General features: G+C 37.1%; 1 protein-coding gene across 6 annotated transcripts in view; it reads right to left on the reverse strand.

Annotated features, from left to right (window-relative positions):
- SNAP91 (synaptosome associated protein 91) overlaps positions 1–19,487 on the reverse strand; it is a 158,514-nt gene that overhangs the window by 8,194 nt on the left and 130,833 nt on the right. For 3 of the 6 annotated variants that reach the window (XM_079938766.1, XM_079938767.1, XM_079938768.1), the window contains exons 14-18: positions 17,516–17,650; positions 15,810–15,959; positions 12,218–12,259; positions 9,982–10,012; positions 8,752–8,863 (exon numbers count right to left, since the gene is read on the reverse strand). In XM_079938766.1, the coding sequence (XP_079794892.1) occupies positions 8,752–8,863; positions 9,982–10,012; positions 12,218–12,259; positions 15,810–15,959; positions 17,516–17,650 (470 nt within the window). Of the gene's footprint in view, positions 1–8,751; positions 8,864–9,981; positions 10,013–12,217; positions 12,260–15,809; positions 15,991–17,515; positions 17,651–19,487 lie in introns of those variants that run through there. The other 3 variants (XM_079938769.1, XM_079938772.1, XM_079938770.1) reach the window with 2 other exon arrangements.

Here is a 19,487-nt window from a genome sequence, read left to right on the forward strand (position 1 = left end):
TTGCACAAAGACCAAAATTAATTCTAAGTTTTAGGAAGCATTTAGAGGACTGCACATAATATCATACATATATCCCATTTCAGGCACAGGTTTGATAGTTTTCAGTCACACACCAAACCCCCTAATATTTCCCTTATGTATAAAATTAACCCTGCTGCAATCTCTTAAATTTAAGTTAACCGTTAGAGCAATATCCTAATTGAAAAAGAAAATACTAGTAATATCAGCAAAAATGGTGGAATAAGGAATTCGAAGAGTCCCCCTAGGCATAAAAACAATGGAAGAACAGGCAAAAATGGTCAAAATCAACTTTTTTGGAACTCTGGAAACTAACTAAAAGTTTGCAGCAGCCTACAAAGTACTTAATCAAAAAAAAAAAAAATCAGCTGAATCTTGGTAAGAACATTGAGCTTTGGGGCATTTTAACTTACCCTAGAGTTCCAGCCACTGTTCTCCAGTTCAGCTGTAGCTTTGAAAATAACAGCACACAGTCCCAGTAATAGTACCACGAGGAGCAGAATATATTTTAATTATTTGCTTTGTCTTGTCTCGTGTATAGGTGGCTCCCTGGAAACATTGGCCCAAAAGGCTTGTCCTTATCTTGCCAAACTGGGAACCCATCTAGTGCTAAAGCTGTTACCTGAAGACATTTGTGGAAAATACTTAAAGGCAAATTTTTCAGTTGTTGCTGTATCAGGCAATGGATATCAGTCAGCAAAAACAGCAGACTAAACAAAAAGCTCAGAAGGAAAGGCTGGAGAATGAGATGCTTTGAGGATTAAGGGTTTGAAAAACCCAGACCTTCTCCTGGGAACTTAGATAGCCATGCACATGCCCAGGGCTGTGCATATGCTCAGGAAAGATGTGAGATGCCTCTGGGTTGACTCTGAGGCTTTAAGAAAGCAGCAGTGATCGCTAAGGCAGAGTTGCAAACTGCCTGGTTGAGTCTGAAGTCATGCCTAATACATACTCAGAGCCCCTCTGCAAAGACTGGGAGATATTTTTGGTTCCAGGAGTTTAAGTAGTATCTGTCTAATCATTAGCTGACCACTCAGCTAAAAGGACAAAACAAACAAACAAACAACAATAACCCCCTCCCCCCAACCAAGGTAGCAAAACAACAAAAAAGGTAGCAACAAAAACCTTGCGGAGGGGGTAGAACATGATTTCCAAAGCTGCCATATTATAATATTCAAAGTGTCCAGGTTTCAACAGAAAATTATGAGGCATGCAAAGAAACACGAACATATAGCCCATATGCAGGAGAAAGATCTCAAATCAATACCCTAAACTTCCACCAGAAGGAACTAGCAAAAAGAAGAACCAATTCCAAAGTGAGCAGAGAAAGGAAATAATCATGATTAGACCAGAGAAAAGTGAAATAGAGATGGGAAAACAAAAGAGGAAATAGAAGAAACCAAAAGTTGGCTCTCTGAAGAGATCAATAAAATTAACAAACTTTCAGGTAGACAAACCAAGAGAGAGAAACTTACATGACCAATATCAGGAAAGGAAGTGGAGATATTACTACCAACCTTGCAGAAATAAAAAATTATGAGGAAATATTATCAGAAATTACATGCTGAAACATTAGATAATCTAGATGAAATGGTCAAATTCCCCGAAAGACACAAACTACGAAAACTGACTCAAGAAGAAATAGAAAAATCTAAATAGTGCTATAGCAAGTAAAGAGACTGAGTCAGTAATCGAAAACCTTCTATCACAGAAAAGCCCAAAACCAGATGGCTTCACGGGTCAGTTCTATTACATTTATAAAGGAGAATTAATTTCAATCCTTCTCAAGCTCTCAAAAAAAAAAAAAAAAAAATAGAAGGGGAACATTTTCTAATTATTCTTTGATTCCAGTATTACTGTGATACCAAAGCCAGACAAGGACATCACAAGAAAAGAAAACTACAGACCAAATCCTTTACAAACATTGATACAAAAATTCTCAACAAAATACTAGCATACCACATCCAGCAGCATATTAAAAGAATGACACACCAAAACCAAGTGAGATTTATCCCAGGAATGCAAGGTAGGCTCAATCAATGTAATATGTCATATTAATAGAATATAAGAAAAAAAAGATCATCTCAGTAGATGCAGAAAAAGCATTTGACAAAATCCAACATCCTTTCATGAACAAAACAACACTAAATAAGCTAAGAACAGAAGGGTAATTCCTTAACCTGATACAGGGCATCTGCAAATAACTCATGGCTAACATCGTACTTAATGCTGAATGACTGAAAGCTTTCTCCCTAAGAACAAGACAAAGATGTACTGGAAAGTCTAGTCAGGGCAATTAGGTAAGAAAAAGAAAGAAATAGCATCCAGAAAGAAAGGAAGAAATAAAACTATATTTGTAGATGATATGAGCTTATATACAGAAAATCCTAAAGAATCCACACACAAAAAAACTATCAGAGTTAATAAACAAGTTCAGCAAAGTCACAGGATACAAGGTAAGTATACAAAAATCAATGTGACATTCACCTTACACTAGCAATGAACAATAAAAAATGCAATTATAAAAAAATTTACAACAGCATTAAAAACAACATACTTAGAAATAAATTTAACAGAGAGTATAAGACTTGTACACTGACAACTATAAAACGTTGTTAAAGAAATTAAAGAGGACTCAGATAAACAGAAAGATGTCCTCTGTTCATGGACTGGAAGACAATATTGTTAAGATGGCAATATTTCCCAATTTGCTTTATAGATTCAGAGTAAACCCTATAAAAATTTCAACAGCTTCTTTTGGAAAAATGGACAATCTGAACCTAAAATTTATATGGATATGCAAGGGACCCAGAACAGCCAAAACAATCTCGTAAAACAAGAACAAATTTGGAGGACTCACACTTTCTGTTTTCAAAACTTACTACTAAGCTACATTGATCAAAACACTGTGGTGCTGGCATAAGAACAGACATATAGGTCAATACAACAGAATAGAGAGCATGGAAATAAATCTACGTATCTATGGTCAATTGATTTTTGAGAAGAATGCCAAGAAGAAAAACCAGTCTTTTCAACACATGGTTCTGGGATTAACTAGATTTCCACATGCAACACAAAGAATTTGGACCACATATGAAAATAAGCCTAAAATAGGTCAAAAACCAAATGTAACAGATAAAACTATACAACTCTTAGAAGGAGATCTGGGTGTAAATCTTTAAGCTTTGGATTAGGTAATGGCTTCTTAAATATGACACCAAAGCAAAAGCAACACCAAAGCTTCCCTGGTGGCGCAGTGGTTGAGAGTCCGCCTGCCGATGCAGGGGACACGGGTTCGTGCCCTGGTCTAGGAAGATCCTACATGCCGCGGAGCGGCTAGGCCCGTGAGCCATGGCCGCTGAGCCTGTGCGTCCGGAGCCTGTGCTCCACAACGGGAGAGGTCACAACAGTAAGAGGCCCGCATACCACAAAAAAAAAAAAAAAAAAAAGCAACAACAATAAAAATAGACAAATTGGAGCTTATCAGAATCAAAAACTTTGTGCGTTAAAAGATACTACCAAGAAAGACAACTCACAGAATGGGAGAAGATATTTGCGAATTATGTATCTGATAAGCATCTGGTATTCCAGAATAATAAGGATCTCTTAGAACTCAACAATAAAAAGACAACCCAATTATAAAATGGGTGAAGGACATGAACAAACATTTCTCTGAAAAAGGATATACAAATGGCCAATAGCACATGAAAAGATTCTCAATATCATTAGTCATTAAGGAAATGCACATGAAAACCACAATTGAAACCCTATGCATTGCTGGTGGAAACATAAGATGATGCAGCTGCTGTGAAAAAGTTTGGCAGTTCCTCAAAAAGCTCAACAGAGTCACACAAGTCCTGGCAATTCCATTCCTAGGTATATTCCCAAGAGAACTGAGGACATATATATTCTTACCAAACTTGTATACAAATAACAGAATCATCTTTCATAACAGCCAAAAGTGGAAACACCACAAATGTCCGTCCATTAATGAATGAATAAATAAAACATGGTATATCCAAACAATAGAATAGTCAGCAATACAAAAATGAAGTACTGATACATGCTACAACACGGATCAACCTTGAAACATTATGGTAAGTGAAAGAAGCCAAAAAGTCAGGCATTAAAGGCTCCAAAGTATATGATTCTGTTTATATTAAAAATCCAGAATAGGCAAGTCCATAGAAACAGTAAATTTTTGGATGTCATGGTATGGGGAAGGGGAAAATTGGGAAAGACTGTGTTCCTTTTTGGGGTGATGGAGATATTCTGGAATTAGAGAATGGTGATGGTTTTACAGCATCAAAAATATACTAAAAATCACTGAATTATACGCTTTAAAGTTGTGAAAATGGTGAATTTAATGTTACATAAATTTATCTCAAAAATTTTTTAAATGAAAGAAAATCCAAAGGGTAGCAGAAAAACCCACCCCGCCACCGTACGCTTCTTTGGCATAAGGATGATTTTGAGCTGATTATTTTGCAGAACAGCAGGAGAAACTCTGAAAATGGTAGAAATTAAACTTTTGTAAGGGACATTTAGATTTATAAAGGAAATCTCCACTTGTAAGGGTGTCTCCTTCTCTGTACTGGGAAGAGAAGGATGACTAAATCACAAGAGAATCTTATCAATGGAGAAGTCACTGACTTAAATCTACATAACAAATCTTACCTTTGTTGACCCTGCTTTTCCTGGTAACCTCCCCACATCATTCTTTCCTTTGTCTTTAGCTGAAGATGGTATATTTAAGCTGGTGGCTTGGGCCACCTTGGGGAGTTACTCATTTTTTTCTCTGGGTATCTCCCTGTGTATATGAGGCACACATGTTAATAAACTTCTGTTTTTCTCTTGTTCATACGTCTTTTATTACAGGAGTCTCTACTAAGAATTCAGAAGGCTAGCGGGAAAGTTATTTTTCCTCCCCTACAAAGGAAGTATTATACTTCACATTCACTCTACTCATCATTTCAACAGGTTAGGTGGTAGGCTATTCACTAGACCCAGAATTGCATATTTTATCAGATTTGTGGCATATAATAATAACTGTATTTACAAGAATTGTATCATTAGGACTTAAGACTGTGAAAGAAAAAAGCTACAAAATAAAATGAACCTGCAGATAATCCTGATCAGACAAATGGGTCAAAAAATTAAAAGGGAGTCTGTTTGTCATTTTGCTCAAATGGTAGATTAACTCTTAATAATTTACTCCCTCAGTGTTATTTGTCCTAAGGTTTTAAAAGTTGTTTTCTTTTTCAACACTCAACAAAATCTTTCACCTACAGGCATATAAAGATTAGTTGTTTTTAGGGGGAGAGTTGTGGATTCTGTGGCCTCCTGCAAAATGCACATATTTCCGAGTTGCAAGTACCTTCCTAGTTTGTCTGATGGAAACTTAACAGGTCTGTTGTGCTCAAAACTAGGAATGAGTAACCCTCTTGATGGCCATGATGATATGCCAGTCCTGTTAAAGGTTTTTAGATATAACTTGGGTTCTATGATCTGAAAAACTTTAGAGCTGCACCACCAAGTAAAAGCAAGGCTACAGCTTTGTTCAGGAAGAAGAGCTTTGCAGTAAATGGCAGTGAATTTTTATACAACTAAGTGAGGGTTAATAATGATAAAATAACTGCATAGCACAGCCTTCCTATTATTACCTAAAATGTTAAAGAAAATAAACAAAAGAAATAGGACTACATGTAACTCTGCCCTCCTAATAAATTATTTCTATTGTTCTAATTTCTCTTTCCACAGCTGCTTGTGGACACTTTATGCTAAAGCCTACTGTCTTTAACTTTTTGGAGTTTCACTATGAACAACGTAAAGTTTTCTGCTTCATAAACAAAAATAAGGAGTTCTGGGGTTTAAAAATACAAGAGCATTAATCTCAGTCTCAGGGATGGTGCCTGACAATCAGATAACTGGCAGCCTCGTGGGCCTGAAGAAGCAAGAGAGTTGTCAATTAAGTACCTCATGAATTCTTAACCTTGTATGGTTAAAATCTTCATCTCAGGGGAGGTGATGGCCAAGGAAGATCTCCAATTCAATACCGTTTTTAAAGGACTTCTCCTTTGTTCCCCTTCTGGGGTAATGGCCTCATTACTTAGCAAACTGCCCCACATACAAACCTGGGCAACCAGTGTCTTGGTGTGTTTGTTCACAATTACCCCCAGTTGTGTGGAATCTACCTGAGACTTTTCTTTCTTGTCTTACTTTCCATCCTCACCTCTGGCTCCAACCTTTTTAAAATTTTTAAACCTACAGCTGATCTGCCAGATGCCAGTATTCTCATCGCCCTTCCCTCCATGACTGTTTTGAAACTAACCTGTTAAAAAAACATTAAACGGCTTTATCCTGCTGATAAGGGCAACACTACTAAGTATAAACTTCTTAGGACTGCAGATAAGGTCTCTTTAATTTTGCATAGAACAGAATAGAAAAATTAGTTCTTTTAATTTGGTGATGATAATATAAATTGTGAGCTTTCATGTCAATATTAACAGATTTATAAGATCCGTTCTAAAGAAGCTTTCTCTTTCTTTAGGGATGTTATTTACGTTTATTGAATCTCTCTCCCTCTACCCCCAGCAATGTTTTTGTATTTAAGAATAGAGTGCAGCCGAGGGATGGACTGGGAGTTTGGGGTTAGCAGAATCAAACTATTATATAGAGAATGGATAAACAACAAGGTCGTACTGTACAGCACAGGGAACTATATTCAATATCCCATAATAAACCATAACGGAAAAGAATATGAAAAAATATATATACACATATATGTGTATAACTGAATCACTTTGCTGTACAGCAGAAATTAACACAACAGTGTAAATCAACTTTATGTCAATTAAAAAAAAAAAAAAAAGAATGGAGTGCAGCTGCCTAGACCCAGAGTGCTACCTGCTTATGGTCTCATCATCTATGTGGGCCACCAGGTACCAGGCACATGCTTGGGGTCCCACGATAATAATTATGCTCTCTTCCACCCTTAAACAGCCCTAGTTTGGGGAATAAATTATATGGTTATCCTGGGCATAGCTCAGTTTAAGAGACTGGTAGCTTTCTACTAAGTATCCTTTATAAAAATTAAAATGGAACTCTATTTATAGCTAAATACAAAAATGGCCCTCTTAAGCACTGTTTTTAAATAATGAAAAGAAAGATTTGAAGAGGTACATATCCATGTATAATAGGCAATCTTCTCATTGTTATCTTTTAGAAGTCACTTCTTAAAATTAAGTTTTTTCAGACTTTGAACTCACCAAAGGCAGAGAATATCAGTCCTTGAATTTCCTGCTCTCTTACAAGCAGCAGGGGGTGGAGTGGGGAGACCAGAGGAAGTAGGTTTTGAGAACCAAGTCTGAGCACAGAATGTATTTTCCTATAGAAACTACGGTATAAAATGTAGTTCAATTAATACTATTAGTACTGTTTAGCGGTAAATTTTGATTCAAAAGTCCTTTTTCAGATTGATTTGAGCTTATTTTTATTTATAAACTCGCTATGAAACTATGTGTAAAAACATTACTATTTATAAAATTGTTTAAAAGAAAATGTGTTCTTGTACACACTACTATATTTAAAATGGATAACCAACAAGGACCTACTGTATAGCATAGGGAACTCTGCTCAATATTCTGTAACAACTTAAACGAGAAAAGAATTTGAAAAAGAATAGATGCATGTATATGTATAACTGAATCACTTTGCTGTACACCTGAAATTAACACAACACTGTTAATCAACTGTACTCCAATATAGAATAAAAAGTTAAAAAAAAAAAGAAAATGTGTTCTAAATTCAAAAAACTCAGATATTTAAATAAATTTCTGGAACACATCATTTTTAATGGAGTCTATCTAAAATATATTCTAATTTATATTAATTCACCTCCATGCATGCTTGTTTGGCTGGGGTTGGCGGTTGATGGTTAGGAATTAATTCAGCAACAAGAAGAGGTTGGCATCAAGAAAACCTTAGAGATGGGTGAATTAGACAGGTGAAGGTGTAAGCAAAGGTGAAGAACTACGGGTGAGCTGGGGATGCAGTAGCTAGCCTAGTTCTGCTAAATATGGGGCATATATAGAAAAATAGTAAATTTTGCTATCCTGGAAACGTACTTTTTGTGGTGGCAAATCGCACTAAGTAATAATTAAGTCTTTATTTCCAGTGATATGGTCTTTCACAGAGTGAATGGTGGCATTAATATACTGATAGAAATTTAATATAGAGAAATGAAACCTATTTAAATTTTATAGAAAAGATGGTAAAAGTCGTTTCAAGTTGAAAACATGGTGAGAAGAATCCACAGGGTTCTAAAATGAAAGCTCACTTACACGATAGAAAACTGCCCAATCTTTCCGGTAAGAAAAAAAGTTTTCATTACTTCTTATGGCCATCAGGAAATTTAGGCAAGAAATGTGGTAAAAACACAGATAACGATCAATGATATTACATGTTTTGAAGAATCATTTCCATAATTGTACAAATAAAGGACTAATATCTGAAGAAGCATAAATACTATTTTGAAATCATTAAAATAAAAAGATAGGTCATAATCTTTATTAAAGTCAATGAAATTTGCATTTCAGTAAATATGGCATCTTGTTCCTAATGTGGGTGAAAAAGTACAATGTCAGTAGCAAAATTCAGCAACATGGACCCTGTTCTATATACTTGGAAACTGGCAAAGTGCCCGCACTGCCCTGGCCCCTGGGGACTACATACCAAGGGTGCACTGGGTGGGACACCTGCTGACCAAGTGGCAGGGGCTACTTTTGGCTGCCAGTTGGCTCCCCCAGTCAACTTCTTCTCTCCAGCATTCCACTGAAGATCTCCCCTAAAATCAAGCACGCAAAACAAAGAGACAAACACACAATCAGAAAAGAATGGTGTGTGGTCCCTAAATACTTTTATCTGGGGTCAGAAGCAGTCTGTTTGGGTCAAGCGGTAATAAAGAGAACAGGTTAAAACAGATAGAGGAGTCTTACCATATCTCATCTAAGAGACCTTAAGAGCATTTGACAAAAAAATCAGTTAGAGGTTAGACCTCAGGGATAACAAGAATTTCTTGTCACTTCTAATGGAAAAATGTGCCACAAAATTCAACTGAATTCATCACTGGTTATAAAAAATTCCAAATAAGTATATCATAAATATTGTATGTCCTTTGTTGAACTGAAGATGAATCCATAATGGCACTTTCTGGATCTTACAGGGTTCAAAAGAAGGTTTCACATAACTATGTCATGACTACAACCTGCCTTCAAGTGATTGTAAGATTACAGCTACTGTTAAATGCATCCCGATTTCAGAGACGTTGAAATATGCATCTAAAAAAAAAGTGTACACTGGGGCTTCCCTGGTGGCGCAGTGGTTGAGAGTCCGCCTGCCGATGCAGGGGACACGGGTTCGTGCCCCGATCCGGGAAGATCCCACATGCCGCAGAGCGGCTAGGCCCGTGAGCCATGGCCGCAGAGCCTGCGTGTCCGGAGCCTGTGCTCCGCAGCGGGAGAGGCCACAACAGTGAGAGGCCCGTGTACCGCAAAAAAAAAAAAAAAAAAAAAAAGTGTACATTGTTTGTCATTTTTACTACTCTTCCTTAAAACTGACCCCCATGAGACTTTTTTAAAAATCAATGTTAGCTAGTAATATTATAATGAATCTACAATTTAAAGCTACTGAAGTATTCAAACCACAATTCCCAAATATTTCTAGATATACTTAGTGACAATATGGAGGCTGAAATAGATTATTCCTTCTCACTGCAGAGCCAGTAGTTTGGAGGTTCCAATAGAATAACAACAAAAACAAAAACTGGGAATGAAATAAAAACCAATTTTGCAGTTACCTAGCCTGGGAATGAGTAATTACTCCAATGAGCGCAATGTTTGATAGTCTCAAATAAGTACAGATACACTTTTCATAAGAAAACCAGACAATTTCAAAAATACTTACTTTTTGGACGTGGGACCAGAAATTCCAAGATCTATAAATGGATAGAAGAAAAAAGAATTTAAACCTCTATACTCAGCTTAAATGATATGACATTTAAAAGATCAAAGAATCAGAGGTCTAGCAAAAGTCCATATTTTGCCTACAAATGACTGCATTTAGTTTTACAAAGGAGAAACCACGTTAGGAAACATATTCTCAAGTCTAACATTTTCTTTCACTTCACGTTATTCTTAAGGATCATATTTTAATGTCAACTGGTGTCCAGAAAAGAGTGAACATAGCAGGCTTGAGACTGCTGTCTTAGGAAAGCCCGTGTGGCTGGGGACCTGGCTAATATCAATTGTTCTCTATACTGAGATAAAAGTTTTCCTAATGATAAGCGTGGATCACTGTATCTAAACTGTACAAACAAGGTGTATGCTGAAAATCTGCTTTCCTTACATGAGACTGATATTTTGGTACATGCTAGGCAGAGTGCCTACAGGACCAGCATCCAATAAAAACCCTGGATGCTGAGTCTCTAAAGGGCTTTCCTGGGCAGGGACATCCTATGGGTTGCTGCATTTTTGTGTGTTCTTCCCCTCAAGGGGAAGAGAGAGCATAAGGAAGTCCATGTGTGGATTCTTCTGGATGCGGCCTGTGTCTCTGCCCCTGATGATCCAGCTGGGTATCCTTACTGTGCTGCTGTAATAAACCTTAGCTGTGAGTACAACGACGCGCTGACTCCCTTGAGTCCTTCTAGTGGATCTACAAACGTGTGGGTGGTCTTGGGGACTCCTGACCCAACGGGCTTAGTCATTCTGCTCTAATCTCAATTCATTTATTATTTCAGCAAATATTTATTGAACCCTACATATGCTAGGCACTGCTCTAAGCAGTTGGGATAGGTTAGTTACAAAAACAAAGAGCCCAACCCCAGAGGGATTTGCATTCTGATGGGGTGAGATGGACGATAAAACAATAAAATAATAAAAGAGTATACAGGCTGCTAGAAGGCGATACGGCAAGCCTATGGAAAATGGAAAGCAGCAAGGTAAGGGGGAACTGGTGGGGTAGGCTGAGAGTGAGGGGCAGGCAGGATTAAATAGGGTGTCCAAGGAAGGCCTCATAGGGGTGAAGCTTACGCAAAGCTGAGCAGAGATCTGGGGAAGAGCTTTCTAGGCACCTCTGCCTAATGGTAACTCTATGTTTAACATTTCCAGACACTGCCAAACTGCTTCCCATAGCAGCTGCCCAATGTTACATTCTCACCAGCAATGTTAGAGGGTTTTAATTTCTCCACATCCTTATCAAGACTGGTTATGATCTGCCTTTTTTATCATAGCCATCCTAATGGGTGTGAAGGGATATTTCACTGTGGTTTTGATATGCATTTCACAGATGACTGATGTTGAGCCTCTTGTCATGTGTACATTGGCCACATGTATATATTCTTTGGAGAAATGTCTTTTTTAAATCATTTGACCATTTAAAAATTGGGCTGTCTTTTCATTATTGAGTTATAAGAGTTCTTTACTTATTCTGGATACTTCACTGTCTTGATGGTCTCCTGGGTGGCGCGAAAGTTTTTAATTCTGATGCAGTCCTACTTATCTTTTATTTTCTACTGTTGCTTGTGCGTTTGCTGTCACATCTAGGAACATTATCTAATCCAAGGTCATCAATATTTACTCATAAATTTTCTGCTAAAAGTTTCATCATTTTGACTCCTACACTTAGTTCTAGATCCATTTGGAATTAATTACTTTGGGGTAAATAAAAAGTCTAACTTCATCCTTTTACATGTGGATATCCACTTGTCCTAGCACTGTGTGTTGAAAAGGTGATTCTTTTCAACAAATTCTGTTCAACAAATTCTTTTCAACAAATCAAAAAGGTGAACTGTCCTGGCACCTTTGTTGAAAGTCAACTGACCACAGATGTGTAAGCTTATTTGTAGCCTGTCATTCTATTCCACTGATGTATATGCCTATTCCTACGCACTACCACTCGTCTTAATTACTGTAGCTTTGTAGCTGAGTTTTGAAATCATGAAGTGTGAGTCTTTCAAAATGATTCTTCTTTATTCAAAATGTTTTGGCTTATTCTGGCTTCCTTACATTTCCATATAAATCTTAGGTTCAGCGTGTCAATTTCTGTAAAAAAAAAAGCAAAGCTGCAATATTGATAAGGAGTATGAAGATAAAATTTTTTTTCAGTTTTGGAATATGTTTTCATTAATAAAATATTTACTTACAGTGAAATTCAGTGGGACTCTTTTGCAGGGTGTTGTACATTTCTATAAATTTTGACAAATACATGGGTTCACGTAATCATCACTACAATTAGGATTCACAGCAATTTAATCACTCAAAAATATTCTCTCTTTGCAACCCAAACTTCCCCTTACTCCTAACCCTGGCAATCACTGATATATTCCCTATAGTTCTGCCTTAACAAAAGTAAACTGTATATGTTGTATGTGTTTTTGTTTTTTTGTTTTTTTGCTGTACGTGGGCCTCTCACTGTTGTGGTCTCTCCCGCTGCGGAGCACAGGCTCTGGACGCGCAGGCTCAGCAGCCATGGCTCATGGGCCCAGCCGCTCCGCGGCATGTGGGATCTTCCCAGACCGGGGCACAAACCCGTGTCCCCTGCATCGGCAGGAGGACTCTCAACCACTGCGCCACCAGGGAAGTCCAAAAGTAAACTGTATAAGTGGAATTACCAGTATATAATTTTTTTGTGTCTGGCTTCTTTCACTTAGCATAATGTATTTGAGATTCATCTGTGCTCTTGTGTACATCAATAGTTCATTCCTTTTCATTTCTAAGTAGTATTCTAATGAAGAGGTTTACCACAGTTTGCTTATACATTTACCCAGTGAAAGACATTTCAGTTGTTTCTGGCATTTTAAAATAATACTCCTATAAAAATACATGGACAAGTTTTTGTGAGAACATACGTTTTCATTTCTCTAGGACAAGTACCTAGACATGTATTTACTGAGTCATATTCAGTATAGGTTTAACTATAAGAAACTGCTAAACTGATTTCCATGGCAACACTATGTTGTATTCCCACCAGCAAAGTGTGAGAATTCCAGAGGCTCCACACCCTTGGTAAGTACAAAGTACTGTCAGCTCTTCTCTTCTTTTAAAAATTTTAGTCATTCTAATGGGTGTATAGTAAGATGAGACTTCTAAAAAGACTGATACAATTCACATATCATAAAATTCATACTGTTAAAGAGTAAAATTCAGTGCAAAAAGTATGTTCACAAGGTGGTGAAATCGTTAACACACTCTAATTTCAAAACATTTTCATCACCCCAAAGGAATCCCCATCCCCATTAGCAGTCACTCTGACCACTACTAATGTACATTCTGCTTCTAAAGATTCCCCTGCTTTGGACATTTCATATAAATGTAATCATATAATATGTGGCTTTTTGTATTTGGCTTCTTTCACCTAGCAAAATATTTTCAAGGTCCATCTTCTTTTTATGGCTGATTATTTTATGAATGTACCACATTTTGTTTATCTGTTCAACAGTTGATGGACTTTTGGGTTGTTCCCACTTGTTGGCTGTTATAAAAATTGCTTCTGTGAATATCTGTGTACAAGTCATGTGGACATACGTTTTCAATTCTCTTGGATGTATAGCTAGGAGTGAAACTGCTGTGCCACAAGGAAACTATGTTTAACTTTTGGAGAACTGTACACCTGTTTTCCAAAGAGGCTGCATCGTTTTACATCCCTACCAGCACTGTGTGAATTCTAATTTCTCTACATCCTAGCCAATATTTGTTATTATCTTTTTGATGATAGCCTTCCTAGTGAGTGTGAAGTGGCCTGTCATTGTGGTTTTGATTTGCATTTCTCTGATGGCTAATGACATTCAACATCTTTTCACATACTTATTGGCCACCTGTGCTTTTTTTTTGGAGAAATATCTATTCAAATCCTTTTCCAATTTTTAAATTAAGTTGTTTTACTTTTTATTATTGAATTGTAAGAGTTCTTTATATATTATGGATGCAAGTCCCTTATGAGATATATGGGAATATTTTCTCCCATTCTGTGGGTTGTTTTTCCACTTTCTGGATGGCATCAATTTGTAACACAAAAGTTTTAAATTTTGACGCATTTTTATTAATTTATTTTTTCTTTGATTGCTTGTATTTTCAGTATTATATCTAAGAAGCCACTGCCTCATTTAAGGTCATAAAGACTTGTACTTAGTTTTTTTCCTAGGAGTTTTACAGATTCAGATTTACATTTAGATCTTTGATTCATTTTGAATTGATTTTTGTGGATGGTATAAGGAAGAGGCCTAACCTCATTCGTTTGCATGTGGCTATCCAGTTATCCAAGCATATTTTTTGAAAAGGTTGTCCTTTCCCACTTTGAATGGTCCTGGAATCCTTGAAAAAATTGTCTGACAATGTACGTGAGGTTTATTTCTGAGATCTTTATTCACTCTATTGGTCTACCTTTCTATCCTTAAGCCAATACCATTTGTCCTGATGACTGTAGCTTTGTAGAAGTTCTGATATTGCAAAATGTGACTACTTCGAACTTGTGCTTCTTTATCCACATTGTCTGGCTATTTCTCAACTGCGTGTGCTTGCTTCAGCTGAGATCATTTGAAAGGTGGCTGCCACCTGAGGGATGTGTGCTAGTGGCACTTTCAGCCCTGGAGGTATGAAGTCTTTATTTCTGAAGGAAGATCTAGACAGTACATTATAATATTCAGTAAAAGCAGTTACTACTGCAGACTATCCATCAGTAAGATAAAATTTTAAAGTAGGAAGAAATATTCAAATAACCTCTCCGTGGTTGTCATCAAAGCATTTTCATGAATGTCCAGACCAAGGACGATGAACGGGAAAAAAAGTATGTCCACAGGATAACTCATAGGAAAAAAGGTCTGTCTCAGGGATTTGCTAAATTTTTGATACAGCTTTGGGTAAAATGAAAGGTATCTGCGATGGTAAACCCATTCACCTTAATAAAAAAATTAAATTCAGAGTTTTTTTTAAAAAAGGCAATCTTTATAATAGCTGCCCTCATCTCCTAGGACCCTCTCCTTCACTTACCCAGCTCTAGCCACTCGCCTCATTGGTACTCCTTGAATATGCCAGGCAGTCTTCTGCCCCAGTGCTTTTGCACCGGCTCTCTCTTTTGCCTGCAAATATTCTCCTTCAGATATCCATACGGTTCATTCCTTTACCTTCAAATCTTTGCTCAAATTTTACCTTCTCAGTGAGGCCTACTCTAACTCCCACTCTGTAGGACTCACAATCCCTCTTAGCGTGTTCTGTTTTTGTCCTCCATGGCCCTAGAAAATTTATTTATTTGAAAATATGTAATGTTTGTCTCTGCCCTTCTAAGCCCCTTACGAATAGACATTTATACCTGTTTTGTTCATGATTTATCTCTAGAGCCTAGAAGACTGCCTGGTGCTCAATAAATATTTGTTCAATGAGGAACTGAAATGAACTTGGATACTCAATTGGTAAATATACTGCCTTTAAGCTACTCTATGTTATTTCCAAGAGAAATAAAAAGATTAAGTACTTCTTAAACATAATACACTTGGTTTCATACTTGTACATGCTCTCTAATTACACCTTCTGTAATTTAGATTAAAAGTGTCCTGGGTATTGCTTGGGAGACAACGGCATAGTGACTGTGTATCTTCCAAGGAACTGTACTGGGTAAAGCACTAAGAATTTCTGTCCGCTCCTTGACACACTCGCCTGTAAGTGAATCCAGAAACAATACATACGAACAGATAGAGAAAAAAATTCACATACGATTCTGTTAAAGAAAACTATATTACTCACTGCCTACTAAGCTGGCAAGAGATGAGTCAAGATCACTCCCAAGAGCTTTGCTTGCTGCCACTGCAGAACTGGGAGGTACCACTGAGATGGGCGCAGGCTGCCCGGCTGGTGCCACGGTTGGCATCAGAAGATCACCTAGACCATCAAACACTGGAAATCAAATAGACCGGGTTCAGAATAACTGCAAAAAAAACCCATATGCAAAATTAAAGGGACACTGCCTTTTGAAAAACTATGGAAACAAGTGAATGTATTTACAATCTTATAAAAGAAGGCATTTCATTCACACTTTTAACGACTATAACACCAAAAAAGAACATCTCTGCATATGTCTACTCATAAAGTATGGGAATACTAATGAACGTGAAGATGGAAAAGAAAATCTGTATAATGTACAGGAAAGAGCATAGACTCTGGAATCAGAATTGGGCTCAAATTCAGCTGCATGCCTCACTAACGTGTTACTCTGAGAAAGTGACTGAGCTTTAGTTTTCTCTTTTGAAAGTGGGGAGAGTACCACTACTACATGGATTTGTTGTGAAAACTAAAATAGATAATATATGTCATGCCTTTATTATAATGCTTGCTTTATATAGGCACTCAGTGTGTAGTATTTACAATGCTTACTTTTATAACAATTCTTAAACGAGAAAGGAAGGCCGAATCTCCTAGTTTCTATGAAATCAGTGCTGGAATAAACCCTGATCTAATGGTCAGTACCTAGTAATAAGTATCTGAAAAACAGTTGACCATATTGTAGAAGTAAGAATTTTGATTTTCTTCTCTCATTACAGTATTCACTTTTGGTTCTAACTTTAAGGGCATGGCTACAGTAAACACTATTTTAAACATCAGGAATCATGCCATTATGGATGGTTCCTGATCAGCATATAACAAATGATCACTTGTTTAGTTCCTGGAATACAGAAAGACCATTCAAAATGAAGGCTCATAGGATGTGCACAAAAGTTATTGCTGATAACTATGTCAAAAGTTTTATGCTTGTTAATTTTTTATCAAAAAACTATGCATATTTACCATACACTCCACTCTACAATAATTCTAAGTTGAAAAAACGATAGCATTCAACTAGGCACTGGCAAAGGAAGCAACCAAATTGTCAAGCAGGGGATATATTTAGGGTGTTTCTGAAACACATTTGATTGCCAAAAACTCACCAATTGAAAATTTGTAGTAAGGACCCAGCATGGGAAGAGTAGAATGGAAGAGAATACAAACAAAATGACAGCAGGATGAAAGGTTAAAGGCAGGCAAAGAATACTATTTGTGTCAACTTCATAAAACCAAGGGCCAGGCAAGCTTCAGAGGGTGTAAGCAACAGCAGTGGGAGTGTCCACACGTTGAGATACCGCACAAAGATTTAGCACAAAGTATTTGTTTTCCCTTAACCTTCTCCAAACCGTGTGCATGTAAGCTCATGCAAACAGATGGGTGTGCATGTTAAGTTAGACTTCTGCTAAAAGTTAAAAACAAACACAGAAAGGGATTGCAGGTTACTCTTAAAGCTACCAAAATGTACAGAAAATATTTACTTTAAATTATAGAATGAGAGATTTATTGAAGAGTTTTAAAACAAGGTCATCACTCAATATTTGCTTATAAATTTCCTGATATCATGCTAACCTTAGGTGGTGTACTTTATCATCAGAACAAATAAAAAGCATGTTTGAAAATCACTGCCTCACCTGACGGATCAAAGGAGCTGCTGCTAGAAGTTGAAGGCGTGGTTCCAAAAGCTGCCTCAAAATTGGGCTGTAGCAGGTTATTCTGAGCAGGAGTCACTGGTGATGGAGAAGGGGCCATGAAAGAACCCCCAAATCCTGGGAAAAAAATAGTTCCAGAAAAATATAAGCAGAAACAACTAAAGACAAGTAAAGGCCATTAAAACAGAGTCAGAAAAAGTCATAGAAGACCAAAAAGGAATTGCATGTATATGGATAAGAAGGCACTGAAATCCAGGAAGTTAGTTTTTAAAAAGCTTTTCAAGTATTTTGAAATCTGCCATGTATTAATGAGAGATTTAATTTAACTGGAAATAAAAGAGCACACAAGACTGTATACCCTTGTTAAAAGAACCTGCAGCAATCTAATCTACTGTTATAATGGAGTGCATAAAGCTAAGAAGGTCTCACTAGGGTTAAACTTCAGATAATTATTTTCATCGTATTTAAATTTTGTCTCTTCAAATCACAATACCAGGTAGCTAGAAAATGCTTAGTTGTACACACTGGCTCAGTATAATAATAAAAGGCACATCAGAGAAGTATGCATGTACTCTGCCATCGAATCCTCCTTAATATATTTCGTGTATATTCCAGTCCCACTGCTGCTACCGACAAGTTTAGGTTCACTCAACACAACCCGAAGGGGTTTTCTGCTTCTAACCCGTACCTCCTCCAACGAAGCCTCTACAGTGCAGCCAGAGTGATCTTTCTGAGTGGAAAACGTTGACAAAGTTACTTCTCTAAAATCCTTCACTGGCCCCGCTTAACTTTCAAATTCATAAAATGCAGGTTCCTCTGCATGGCAAACAAGCTCATCTGTCTCTGGGCCCTTCCTCATCCCTGCAAACTCAGTTGCAGCCATAATGCACTGTAGTGAGTCAAACGCCCACTCTGGGAGGCTTCCTTACCGTATATTGCCTGCTGCTGCTACCAGCCACAACGCGCCCTGCCCCTCCCACCGCCGGTACACGTGGGTTATGTGCTCTGCCTCTGTGTCCTCAGCGCCTGGTACATCTCTCCACCCCAGCCTAGGAATGGCTTTTTGGTGTCAGGAACTGTTTCCTCTTGTTTTCACCTTTTCCACTAATAGTCAACAAAATGCCTAAAACACTGAATTACACTTATTGAATGAAGGGCAACTTTTGAATTTAAAAGGTGAGGAAAAATCAAAGCCTACTGTAAAGTAACCAAACCTCAAATTAAATATTTCCCTTTTGAAGTCTGGAAGTAAATTACTGCTCTCAATCAAGAGACAGAAGCAGAGCTCACTCTGTTTCGCTTCTGTACAAAATTATGCAGCCTGTGAAGAAAGTGATTTCTTAATAAGACATTAGATGATGTTCTATTATCAAAAATGTATTACTACCAGAAGTCTTTTTTACACTCAGTTTGGCTATATATATATATATATATATATATATACACACACACACACGTATATATGTATATATACACACACATATACTATATATGTATATATATACACACATATACATTCCTTTCTCATCTAGCTATATCTTTTCTTCACAAACTGCTTGCCAAAAAACATAAAGAATGCTTACCAAAATCCTTCTGCTTACAATCATAATAATCAATTATAATTTTGAAAATGACTTCCATTGACATTCTCCAGTTACTATTTTCTAACCAGAAAGTCATGTTGTCCCTGGCAACTGACAGTGACATGGGTTTAGTCTTTCCATGCCTAAGTTTTTCATATGTTTATGAAAAATTGTGACTTGGAAAACTGTTACCTATTAGAAGTTGGTCTTTTAAAATCCATGGGGACTACTTTAAGTGGTTTTAGTGCTGTTTGAGTGACTTAGGGATCATGTAACCTTCCTAAATGAAGATAAGACATTCCCCAGATCTTTGAGAACTAATATCATTATGAAGCAAAGATGGGTTAGATGTAATTATTTTTGAAGATATG

The sequence above is a fragment of the Stenella coeruleoalba genome (assembly GCF_951394435.1).
Source record: "Stenella coeruleoalba genome assembly, chromosome: 12".
Taxonomy (NCBI): domain Eukaryota; kingdom Metazoa; phylum Chordata; class Mammalia; order Artiodactyla; family Delphinidae; genus Stenella; species Stenella coeruleoalba.